Source organism: Oncorhynchus masou, chromosome 18 (genome assembly GCF_036934945.1).
Source record: "Oncorhynchus masou masou isolate Uvic2021 chromosome 18, UVic_Omas_1.1, whole genome shotgun sequence".
In the NCBI taxonomy this organism is placed as follows: Eukaryota; Metazoa; Chordata; class Actinopteri; order Salmoniformes; family Salmonidae; genus Oncorhynchus; species Oncorhynchus masou.
The window spans coordinates 64367008-64380695 of record NC_088229.1 but is presented as its reverse complement, the minus strand read 5'-3'; the positions used below and the strand labels follow the sequence as shown (position 1 = coordinate 64380695).

General features: G+C 44.4%; 1 protein-coding gene across 1 annotated transcript in view; it reads left to right on the top strand.

The window, feature by feature from the left end:
• LOC135505107 (serine-rich coiled-coil domain-containing protein 2-like) overlaps positions 1-13688 on the top strand; it is a 77334-nt gene that overhangs the window by 47997 nt on the left and 15649 nt on the right. The window contains 1 exon segment of the mRNA XM_064924198.1: positions 7535-7648. Coding sequence (XP_064780270.1) covers positions 7535-7648 — 114 coding nt within the window.

The following is a 13688-nucleotide window of genomic DNA, read 5'->3' as shown; positions in this document are numbered from 1 at the left end:
TACAAGGTCCGAAAGGAATTCAGGGAACTCCGTGAGGAATGCTGTATATGGCCCAGGAGGCCTGTAAACAGAAGCTATAAAAAGTGATTGAGTCGGCTGCATAGATTTCATGACTAGAAGCTCAAAAGACGAAAACTACATTTTTTTATTTTACCTTTATTTAACTAGGCAAGTCAGTTAAGAACAAATTCTTATTTTTAATGACTGCCTAGGAACTGTGGGTTAACTGCCTGTTCAGGGGCAGAACGACAGATTTGTACCTTGTCAGCTCGGGGGTTTGAACTTGCAACCTTCCGGTTACTAGTCCAACGCTCTAACCACTAGGCTACCCTGCCGCCATTGTTTTTTGTACATTTAAATTTGCTATCATAAATGTTAGCAACACCTCCTCCTTTGCGGGATGTGCGGGGTATATGGTCACTAGTGTAACCAGGAGGTAAGGCCTCATTTAAGACAGTAAATTCATCAGGCTTAAGCCATGTTTCAGTCAGGCCAATCACATCAAGATCTTTCTAGCTGATTTACACGCTGAAGCTATGTTGCGGTTGGTGACCTCTGACTGTTTCATCCTAACATCGTTGGTGCCGACGTGGATAGCAATATCCCTATACTCTCTACACTCGCCAGTTTTAGCTTTAGCCAGCACCATCTTCAGATTAGCCTTAACGTCGGTAGCCCTGCCCCCTGGTAAACAGTGTATGATCGCTGGATGATTCGTCATCGTCATCGAACAGTAATCGAACTTTAGTGCAAGTCATTGCTGGGTAAAAGTGGATAGTAGTTACAGCTGCGTTCACATAAAAGGAAAATAAATGGTGTACATAAAATAATAATCTCTGAACACCCCAGCCGAGTTCCCAAACAACTCGACACATCCCGTTGGATCTATTACCCCCCCCCCCCCCCACTCAGTCTCAATTCTGTGTTCCCGAATAAAACAAAAACCGGGAACAGTGAGCAACGCACAACGTCTCCCTCTCCCCACCAAAGAAATGCCTCATCCTCTCCACCCCGCATTGAGTAAATGACACAGTTGCCCTCATCCAGACCACAGTAAAAGAGGGGAGAAAAATAAAATCAATAGCCCAGCCTACATATACCTCCCCCAAGGGACATAGGGAACCCCAAGTAATAAAAGCAACAAAAAACCAGGGAAATAAAAGTAGGCTGAAACATTAGTAGGCCTAGGTTAGGCTATACAGCCCATCCCTCTCAGTTAAAGGAAAATAAATGTAAATTGGACGGCTATAATGACATTTAGGGGGTGGGTCTTTGGATATCGGCTATATGTTGTCTTACCTCCTTTAGTAATGGCATTAATCGCATTTAGTCATTGGTCTGTTTTTCATTGACCAGGATTGTCTTTCAAAAAACATTTGGCCTCTTCGGGAGTTTTGAAGTGTCACAAGGCTCCTTGGTGAAGAATCCTGAGCTCGTTTGGATCTTTGAATCCCCTGAAGATGCCTCGGTCAATTGAGTATTTCTTCACTTCGTCAAACTGTCGGTGCTTTCGACGTATTCCAGCTGACAGGTCCTGGTGTAAAGCGAGTTTGGCGTTTCCCACTGTGATGGTGTTGTTTTTTCGCCGCCTGTAGGACTCGTTCCTTGTCGGTGAATATCAGGAAACGTATGGTGATTGGGCACGGTGGTTGTCTGGCTGCTGGTGGGGGCCTCAGTGCTCGGTGAGCTCTCTCGAGTTATATGGGCCTGTCGGTGGACAGGTGGAGCCACTCGGGAAGTTTGTCTTGCAGGTGGCGGATCAGTGGCATGTTTCCCTCCTCTTTTTCGCCCAGATTGAATAGAACACAATTATTCCTTCGCCCCCTGTTTTCCAGGTCCTCTGTTTTCTCTTCCAGATGCTCGATTCTCTTTTTAGCATATGCTATTGTTTCCATGGCATCTGTCAATAAGTTTTCCATGGATAGGATTCGCCCCTCTGCCTCGTCCAGGTGCCCCGCGTTTATGGTTCGTTTATGGTATCTTGTTGTGATGTCAGGCAAAGTGTTTTCCAGGATTGTCACCTTGCCCCCTATCGCACTGAGCTGAGAGTTAATGGCATCTAATTTGGTCGACAGAGTGCGAGGTTGGCATTCGTTGTGCCTCGGGGGGAGCGGGTTCTCTTGCTCCTGGCTAATGGCGCTAGTTTTTTTCTGAAGCTAGCTTCTTCCTGGAGGATTTTTCCGTCGCTAATACTCGAGTCCGGGTAAAAATGTCACCTGTAGTGTCGCCTTTTGTAGCCGCCATGACTTTTTCTTACTAAAGCTAAAAGAGTTTGAACTTGAGGTGGAGGTAAGATTAGGAATTACTACTTGTGCGGAGCTCTTAGTTCATGCGGCCATCTCGTTCAAGGGTCACGTGATCCCCCCTTATACTACTATCTGTACTTATTGGTGGTACAGAAGCTGTTTCATCCTTTCCTACACTTAAATTACCCTTGCCTAACAATTGCGTCTGAAGCTGGGCTTGCAGCACAGCTATCCTTGCCGTAAGGCTATCGTTCTCCTGTATATTATGAGTACAGCGACTGCAATTAGAAGGCATCATGTTAATGTTACTACAAAGCTTCGGCTGGTGGAGGTCCTGACGAATCACGTCCAGATAAAGTGTCCGGAGTGAAAAAGTTGACTGAAAAAAGTAGAGCGAGAGAAAAACTAAAAATATAAATGGTAATTAAAAAGTAAAAACCGTAAAGTTGGCAGGTAGCAAAGTAAGGTTAGCAATAAAACACACAGCAACACAGAAACAAGTCTACAAGTTGTGACTGGAAATGACGTCCTGTACAGAGAGCTGAACAGGATCAACATGTTAAATGTGCAACCAGAGGGAAAATAATTCTGTATCACCTGTACTTCACACACCCTCGCCCTACATTTGGTAAATCCGACCACAACTCTATCCTCCTGATTCCTGCTTACAAGCAAAAATTAAAGAAGGAAGCACCAGTGACTCGGTTTATAAAAAAGTGGTCAGATGAAACAGATGCTAAACTACAGGATTGTTTTTCTACCACAGACTGGAACATGTTCCGGGATTCTTCCGATGGCATTGATGAGTACACCAGATCAGTCACTGGCTTTATCAATTGGCATTGATAAAGCCAGTGACATGGCATTGAGGATGTCGTCCCCACAGTGACTCTAGGTACATACCCCAACCAGAAGCCATGGATTACAGGCAACACTGAGCTAAAGGGAAGAGCTGCCGCTTTCAAGGTGCTGGACCCGGAAGCTTACATGAAATCCTGCTATGCCCTTCAACGAACCATCGAACAGGCAAAGCGTCAATACAGGGCTAAGATTGAATCATACTACACCTGCTCAGACACTCGTCTTATATGGCAGGGCTTGCAAACTATTACAGACTACAATGGGAAGCACAGCCGCTAGCTGCCCAGTGACACGAGCCTACCAGACTAGCTAAATCACTTCTATGCTTGCTTCGAGGCAAGCAACACTGAGGCATGCATGAGAGCATCAGCTGTTCCGGATGACTGTGATTGCGCTCTCCGTAGCCGAAGTGAGTAAGACCTTTAATTAGGTCAACATACACTAGGCTGTGGGGCCAGGACGTGTGCTCTGGGCATGTGCTGACCAACTGGCAGGTGTCGTCACTGACATTTTCAACATGTCCCTCATTGAGTCTGAAATACCAACATGTTTCAAGCAGACCACCATAGTCCCTGTGCCCAAGAACACAAAGGCAACCTACCTAAATGACTACAGACCCGTAGCACTCATGTCCTTAACCATGAAGTGCTTTGAAAGGTTGGTAATGGCTCACATCAACACCATTATCCCAGAAACCCTAGACCCACTCCAATTTGCATACCTCCCAAACAGATCCACAGATGATACAATCTCTATTGCACTCCACACTGTCCTTTCCCACCTGGACAAAAATGAACACTTATGTGAGAATGCTATTCATTGACTACAGCTCAGCGTTCAACACCATAGTACCCTCAAAGCTCATCACTAAGATAAGGATCCTGGGATTAAACACCTCCCTCTGCAACTGGATCCAGGACTTCCCGACGGGCTGCCCCCAGGTGGTGAGGGTAGGTAGCAACACATCTGCCACGCTTATCCTCAACACCGGAGCCCCCAAGGGGTGCGTGCTCAGTCCCCTCCTGTACCCCCTGTTCACCAATGACTGCATGGCCAGGCACGACTCCAACACCATCATTAAGTTTGCAGACGACATAATGGTAGGCCTGATCACCGACAACGACGAGACAGGCTATAGTGAGGAGGTCAGAGACCTGGCCGTGTGGTGCCAGAATAACAACCTATCCTAATGTAACCAAGACTAAGGAGATGATTGTGGACTACAGGAAAAGGAGGACCGAGCACGCCCCCATTCTCATCAACAGGGCTGTAGTGGAGCAGGTTAAGAGCTTTAAATTCCTTGGTGTCCACATCAACAACAAACTAGAATGGTCCAAACACACCAAGACAGTCGTGAAAAGGGCACAACAAAGCCTATTCCCCCTCAGGAAACGTAAAAGATTTGTCATGGGTCCTGAAATCCTCAAAAGGTTCTAGAGCTGCAACATCGAGACCATCCTGACCAGTTGCATCACTACTTCTCAACAGTTTTTACTCCCAAGCCATAAGACTCCTGAACAGGTAATCAAATGGCTACCCGGACTATTTGCATTGTGTGCCACCCCCAACCCATCTTTTAAGTTGCTGCTACTCTCTATTTATCATATATGCATAGTCACTTTAACTCTACATTCATGTACATATGTACATACCCCCTCAATTGGCCTGACCTACCAGTGCTCCCGCACATTGGCTAACCGGGCTATCTGCTTTGTGTCCCGCCATCTACCAACCCCTCTTTTACACTACTGCTACTCTCTGTACATCATATATGCATAGTCACTTTAACCATATCTACATGTACATACTACCTCAATCAACCTGACTAACCGGTGTCTGTATGTAGCCTCGATACCGTATATATAGCCTCGCTACTGTTTTTCTCTGTTGTTTTTATTTCTTTACTTACCTATTGTTCAACCAAATACATTTTTTGCATTATTGGTTAGAGCCTGTAAGTAAGCATTTCACTGTAAGATCTACACCTGTTGTATTCGGCGCACGTGACAAATAAACATTCTTTGATTTGAACTTATTATTGAACTTTGTAGGAAATCAACTAAATGTATTGGACTTAGTTGGACATCAACTAAATGTATTGAACTTAGCATAAAGTTGACTAAATGTATTGAACTTAGCAGGAAATTGACTAAATGTGTTGAACTTAGTAGGAAATCAACTAAATGATTTGAACTTAGCGGGAAATCGACTAAATATTTTTAACTTATTTGAATATTAATTAATTTGCCCAAATTAATCATAAGACAGGAATGCCCCTACCTGTGTGCAGTGCTCGCCAGGTCTCGTCTACACTTTATGTAGCCGTTAGGGATTATGCTAATGCTAACCGTCTGTTGGTGGATGGAAAGGTTTCCCAAAAATGTTCTCAATTAAATGTTAACCAAGTAGCCTATGCCTACCTGGCAGAATCTCATGATTATTTGCATCAATCCACTGGCCATTTGTTTAGCAAACACTACTAACCAAACAAGGGTCTCTGGCTGGTGCACAGTGTATTAGGGTAACTACACCCAAAATTCTAAAATGATTTTTCCCAGACCTCAAAAGTGATCTCCTGATGTGGTTTAAGAGTCATTACTTGCATTTTCTGTCATCTATGCGTCATTGATTGTCTCTTTAGGCCCTAAAGCTGGTCATACATTACACCATTTTAAACAGCGATTTTGCCTGATTTGGGATCTACAACAAATTTCTGGGATCACAGGCGTCACAGGCTCCGACCAAGACCTCTTCGGTTGCATAATGTGAATGCGAGCGGGTGAAAGATGTGCGATTATGGGTCTTGCACTCTTCTGGTCCACATCTTAGGTCCCGATGCTTTTTCTGACATGCCTGACATTTTTGGTCGTATCATGTGTAGTGAGGAGGGTGCTAAGATTGGACTTGCAACTTCTGCAACCTGTCCTCCGTTGCCCGGCTGCAGAGTAGGAGGCGGGCCACGACACATCTGGAAATAGCAGGACAGGGAGTGGTCAAGTAATGTGAGCATACTCCTGTAATCTGAGCAGACCGGACGCAGACTTCAGGATGACAACATTATGCAGACAATTCACATAATGTGAGTGCTTCAACGATGAAAAAGATTTTTGTCGTCGACTAATGTATGGCTAGCTTCAGAGGCCTATAAGCGTTTGCACAGGTAATTGTATACATGTGTTATCAGAACCATGAGAGTGAAGTAGGGGATTGAAAGGTTGTGTGTGTTTACAAAGAGCCCTGGGGTTTTTGAAGGATGCATGAAAGAGCACAAACACAAAGCTTATCTTTGTCGGTCGGTCGGTCTGTCGTCTGTCTGTCTGCCTGGTCCTGGTAATGGAACAAGAGAGAGTCCTAAGAGGTAGAACACTGTTACGGTACGGTACATGATTATTTAGAGTGGCTGTGGATTCTCTTCTCTTGTGTGTGTGTGTCATACTGAGCCCACATCCAAAGGCCAACCACCCTTCCTTTCTCCTCCTCTGAGATTGTGAGATGAAGGGCCTGGGCCTTGTCTTCTGGACTGTGGGTGTTTTCTTTGGGAAATAAGAGGTCTGTTTTTGTGGGCTGTTTCGAGTGGGGCCAGTGGCCATTGCAGAAGCACTCACACTGTTCATCATTGGCCTACACAGAGGGTTATAGAGAGGGTCAGTGTGACCATACACTCTGAAACCGATAGAGTAATTACTTAATGCAGTTTATGGACTTGTTATGCTTCTACTGTTAATGTTATGAAGGTTATGTACTGTCACATTCATTTTTATGATACAGATGTAGGATCTTAATTTGATCACCCTGTTGCAGGAGAACCTGCAACGCAGGAAATGTAAAACGTGTAGTGTATTTGAGATTGAAAACATTTCCAATTTTAGACTTGATTTTCTTTTACTGTATGATAAATCAATGAAGCCCCTAAAAAAATATTTTATATAAATATTATAATCGACATTTCCTGTTGTTGCAGGATTATTTTCCTGCTGTAGCAAACTGGCTCACATTAAGATCCTACATCTGTATTTTATATGACCCTGGGTTTTATATGATGTCTCATCATTAATTTAAGTTTGTCCCTGATTGGGTGTTTGTTTGTTGTCATCATGTCCCCAACACCCTGGTCATTAAATAAGTACTTAAACAGAAAATTAAGATTTATGAATTTTAATCTGAGTAAACAATTATTTACACACATGCCACGAACTCAAAACACACCCTGTACCTGCAACTCTTCTTCGCAATGCAAATAATTTTACAACGAACCAGAACATTTGTGAACTGAATATTGTATTGGTGTCTGTATACATTTTCCACTGAATAACTCTCTTGAATAGGCTGTCCCTGGCTTTTCAACTATTTGGAACTAACCAAAACATGATTGATGGTTGGTGTCTATGTAAAGTTTCACCTGAATGACGAGTCTCTCTCTTGAAAAGGCTGTTCCTGTCGAGCCCACGAGATGCCACTGCCAGCAGCACAGGGATGTGGAAAGTGTGACGGTGACCTACCATGACAAGGCCACACAGACTCCACCGTGGAGGGGACATGCTGTGAGTGCTGCTTCCTGTGTGTGTGTATATATATATATAGAGAGAGACCACTGTCAGATCACATTCACGGTTGGCCACTTGATTTCAAATCAAATTTTATTGAGTAGACCTTACTGTGAAATGCTTACTTACAAGCCCTTAACCAACAATGGAGTTCAAGAAATAGAGTTAAGAAGTCTACTAAATAAAATAAGAACGACAATAACAAGGCTATATACAGGGTGTACCGGTACCGAGTCAATGTGCGGGGTTACAGGTTAGTCGAGGTAAAGTGACTGCATAGACTTTATTCTTCATACTGTTTTTATTTGGATTTCCACCATGCAAGTGTAACCTATTCCAAGTCATCTTCTCTGAAGGAGGCTGTGAAACATTTCGAGCTCTTCTAAAGCTCAATAACCTTTTATACTGTAGCTGCTAAAGGACACCTAATAGAGTGGCTCAGCTCGGTAGGTGTCCTTTTGTCACTCTGCACAAACTCAACGACATCCAGTGCGCTCTTCAAGCCTCTTGCCTCTGCCACATGATGGACACGCAGCATGTTCCACCTGTGAGGCAGTCGGTTGGAGCAGGACAGATACCCGCCTGGCACTATACTGTGGTGCTGTCGGTCTGTGCTCTCTGATGAAACGGGGCCCCCCTGGGCAGCCTGGTAAATCCCAGGACTATCACTAATGACAGTGTGTACATCTCCTGGCCCAGATAAACCAGGGGCGCCCAGAGCAAAGCAGCACCGAGGCTAAAATGCTCCGACGGCAATAACATGGAAATTGCCTTGGCACGCCGCTAGCCGCCACCCCAGTGATGGACAGGCTTGTTGGGATAGGCAGCGGCACAAGCCTGATTAGATTTGAAAAAGAAGGCTCTGCTTGAAATATGTCCTGCAATAATGCAGCGCAGGGGTCTAATTTTTACACCTGGCCGAAGGACACCAGCATACCGATGAGAGGCGCCCCCACCACCACAAAGCGGGCGGCAGGGAGAGGTGGTGCTCAATCATGAATGCCACACTTTTGGTCACCTTTTTGTCCCGTCATGATTTATTCACCCTCCTGCATTGCAGCTTTAGAGTAAAGTGTGGAGGGGAAACAGTAGGGAAATTGGTTTGGTTCAGATTTACAGCTTCGGTTTCTACCTAACCGGAACAAGGCAATGGACATGTTGTTCCTGGTCGTGTGCAGGGAAGGGTCTGTGTGGTGGGGGTTGATGGAGTGGGGCAGGACACATGCGTTTCCGGAGTGCAGGAAGAGATATGAGTACCTGCGAGGCTGCCGTCGAGTTCACCAAGCCCAAGGCACACACCTTGCACCTCTTCGCTCTAATTGAATTTGAATTGAATTTGCCAGCGTTCAGACGCACAGATAGGTTCGGTCTTTCCCATCCTCTTTCATTTTCCCACCCTGACTTTCTCATCTGTAAGTAACCGCTGCAGTTTCGTTTGAAGGGGCAATATGACATGTGATAGCTCTGACATGTGATAGCTCTGACATGTGATAGCTCTGATATGTGATAGCTCTGACATTTTTCCAGTTATGAGCGATACGGTGATGACATTATCCCCACTGTCTCAAGATAAGGAAAGAAAGTGTAGCCTTAACTCAAAAAGAACCAAGCAAGCAAATCGACACAGGCATGTTGACAGTGGCTTGAGAGTACAATGGTTCCACAATTAAAAGGTTTTGAGCTCATGCCGCGACCGTTTGTGGTAGATGGGTGGCAGATTGTGGTAAATTGCGTCATGCTGTCATTGAATCTCACTATCACAAAAGGGAGAACACTGGCACAAATGTACTATATTTTCGTAAATGATTAGAGGTGTGAATGTTTCAGTACGAGAGTCTCTCTTTGGGACTAGAGTCCTGCATCAGGCAAGAAAAGAATAGCTGGCGGGGGGTCCCAGAGTTGAGAGAGGTAAATACTTGGGTAATTACAATGGGTAAGTACAATGGCGCAATTACACTTGCGTCTCTGGGATTCAACACACATTCTGTCTTTTTTTAGGGTCAAAAAGGGCTCAACTCCAATGATGGAAAAACAAACTGTCTTCCCTCTGTGAAACGGTCTTCCTCGTCTCTCCCAGCGCGACAGGCTTGACGGACCGCTGGAAATAGCAAGGCATCATGGAAAATGTCTTGACCCCACGAAGAAGACGGAGCTTACTGCATATCAAGCTGGATGTGTTTGTGTCGACAACATTGTTCAGAAACTCAAGGGAAACATTTTCCACAGTCTCACAGCTATGCCTGTGTTTACCGGTTTTTGGAGCAAAAATGCCAAACCCTAGCAGATTAGTCATAGTACTACTAATCAGTACTAATAATTTAAACAGGCAACAATGTTTTGATGGTGAGATACTGATGGAGGGATAGGGAGAAAGAGGCAACATATTAATGAGCTTGTGAAATGATGCTTTCTTCCAGACTGCAGAGAAACCGGCATCAACCATAATGAACATGATTGATTTGTGTTGGCAGTACACAAATAATGCATCCCTGCCCCCCAAAACAAAGCTAAACTCAACACCCAGCCGATCCTCTCGCACCGAACCTCCCGCAGCTCCAATAACGATACCGGTCACGGCCATGTCAGGGAGCTATGAGTTTACTGGGGAGCCTACTCTTCTTCTGTCATCTTCCTCCCCCATATTGAATCACTCCCTGGCAGGTGCGTCTGAGCTGGAGGAGTGCAAGTGTAATTGTGTTGTACAGGGAGACATTGCAAGCACCCTGGCTGGGAATTGATTTAGTGGCGCCGCATAGTTGGTGTAGCAAATGGGAAATAGGCTGGTGACTCCGGAGATTTGGGAGTGTGGATGTCCTGTACCAGAGCTGGGCCCCCATCCCAGCAGTGTTTTCTCAATTTGTGTGGCGTGTGGGGACAGTCCCACTGGACCACATGTCTGTATGTCCTGCGTTTGAGAGGATGATGCTGTAATTTACAGCTGGTGTAACGGTTTTGACTTGAGGTTATTATTTATAGGGGTCCCAGGTAGGTTGGGTGTTGGTTTTCTCTGGTGAGTCCCATCTGATGAGTCCCATCTGGTCCGTCAAGTCTACACCAATACAAAGAATTTATGTAAAAGTCAGGATGGAAATACACTTTTCATAAACCCTTAAAACATTGGAAAGAACTTAAAAAACAACTGTATTATTTTGCGTGGGTTGTATTACCAATATAAATGATCACACACGCATAACAATATAACAAATAATGAGCTCTGGTTCCTCCAGAAATGTCCTGTACCTTTGGCCTAAAAAAAGAGTCCATCCCGGTAAAGAAGTTCAGGGAAGCGCCCTATTGGAAGGAGAAGCACTGAGACGGTTCAGAAATATTCAGGGCCGTCACAATGGTCTTCACTGACGCACACACACACACACACACACACACACACACACACACACACACACACACACACACACACACACACACACAAAGGCATACACACACACAAAGGCATACACATCAATCCATTATTCTATTCCATTTCTGAAATCCTTACATGCCAGGATGCCTCCAGGCCTCTTGAAATGCCATCCCTGTGTGTCTTTGTGTGTGTGAATTGAGCATCGCTCACTGACCATGGCTGGGTTTTATCCTCCCTGCCTCTCTCTCTGTTCTCCGGTGTGTGTGTGTCACCTCCTGTGGTGTTCGTCTTCTCTCTGGACAGGTTGTTCGGCCTGCTTCTTTCCTCTCTCCCTGGCAGCACTCGCACCAGAGGATCCCACGGGCATGCATGCCCCACCACAGCAGACAGAGTGAGTCCTTAACAGTGCCCTCATCCCATCCCGCCCCTTACCTCTCGCCACCCATACCCTATAGAGCCTCAACGCCATGCCCCCGTGCCATCACCCTGCCACCCTGCTACAGTCCCTGGAATCTTAGCGCATCAAGCTGGCTGGCTACACCCCCTCCCACCCCAGACAATCAAGGATGTGCAAACTCTGTATTTTTCCAGCTAGTTGCCATAGTTTTCTATCCTCTTCAGCTAGCGCTCACTTTGCTGCCTGAATTGATCACTGTGGATTCTTTCTCTGATGTTGTCTACATGTCAGCATCACAAGCCACTTTTGTAGTCTTCAAACTGGCTGACATGTTAAATGGCTCTTTCAATACTTGACCAGTAGAGCAGACTGGAGAGCCACAGCCGGCCTTAGTCTCTCTAGCACCCACTGGTATTGTGTAGCCTTTGTGTTTCATTAAAATAACTCACGAGAACTCCTGTGCTCCAGTCTCCTCACCAGAGTCTATAAACGCAGTGAGAGCACAGTTACACCCACAATAAGCTGAAAAATGGGTCAAGACCAAAAAGAATGCAAAGAGAGAATCTCGCTCCACTAATTCATTCCGTTCTTGCCCTTTGATCTCTCTCTGTGGGACTTGGTAGACACCTGTTGCCAAGGACTATGGGGGCAGTATCCCTCATCACAGGCCTAAAAATGTCCCCAGCCTTTGTTTCTCCTCATCCTTCCATCCCCTCATTCATCTCTCCATCCCTGCCCCCAATCAGCCGCTCCCTCCCGTCACGCTCGGTGGAACAGTGGGGCCTTGATCCCACACATTTCAATTAAGAGACACTCCACGCACATCTGCTAATGAGTGAAGAGCGCCCTTGGTAATTGAACTCAAGTTTTTATTTAATGTATTTTTTAACCTATCTGCGGGCGACAGTGCGACACTGTGTGAGTGCGCGTGCGCTCTATGCATCGTGTGAGTGTTTGTGCTCTGTTTTGTGTTTGTGCTGTGAGTGAATATGATTGAAATCGAGCATCTGACGCAATTATGGGAGATTTTATTTTGGGGTTTCCGAGATTAATGACCAACTGACAGCCTTCAATTACTGTTGCCGGCAGTTATCTTCTTCAGTTACTTTCTCTGCTCCCTGGTTGCCCCCCAAAAATATCTGACATCACTCAACCAATGAGTTTCTGGGGGGAGATGTATGAAAAATTATACTAATGAGATTAGTGAAGTCTCCACCTTAACAGAAACTCTCAGCCAAAGCATGGTCCAAATGTCCCCTTCCGAAATTCACCTGCAAAATTGCAACAAAGGACATAGAGGAACTAACAGCACAGGTAGATAGCAATAATAAGATAGAGGAAAAACAAAAAGACCTGTAAGAACTTATTCAAGAACAATTAAGTGTAATTTATGACAAAAATAAAGTGAAAAATGTAAGAGAAATTCCTTGAATATTCAACGTAGAATTGAGTTTACAGAAAATCCTAACAAATTACACCAAATTATATGTTATGTTTTCTTTTCAGTCCCCTCCATCTCTCTTGAATTATGTTAACTGTAAGTTATTTTTTCCTAATAATAATGTAAAATTAACAACTGTACAGAAATACCTTTGTGAAGGCCAATTTACAGAGGAGGGACTTCTTTAGGCAATTAAATCCTTTCAGCCCTGAAAAATCCCAGGGCTTGATGGCATAACGGTAGAGGTATATCAAACCTTTTTATTTATTTTTACCAGATATTGTTCATTCTGATCAGACAGGTTTTTACATGGACAATACATTGGCGATAATATACAAAAATTATTTGAAACAATGGAACAATATGAAACATCAAAGAAACCAGGTTTTCATAGCAGATTTGGAAAAGGCTTTTGATAAAGTATGACTAGAATTTGTATATACACTACCGGTCCAAAGTTTTAGAACACCTACTCATTCAAGGGTTTTTCTTTATTTTTTAAAATTTTCTACATTGTAGAAAAAATTGTCATACACTCCATTCATCATAGTTGTAGACTGTTCTCTCTGCTACTGTACGGCAAGCGGTTCTGGAGCCCCAAATCAAAAACTGAAAAATTGGGCGTGCAAAATTATTTTTTCAGTTTTTGATTTGTTAAAAAAGTTTGAAATATCCAATAAATGTCGTTCCACTTCATGATTGTGTCCCACTTGTTGTTGATTCTTCACAAAAAAAATACAGGTTTTATGTCTGAAGCCTGAAATGTGGCAAAAGGTCGCAAAGTTCAAGGGGCCGAATACTTTCGCAAGGCACTGTATTTTTTTTATTTTTTTACTTA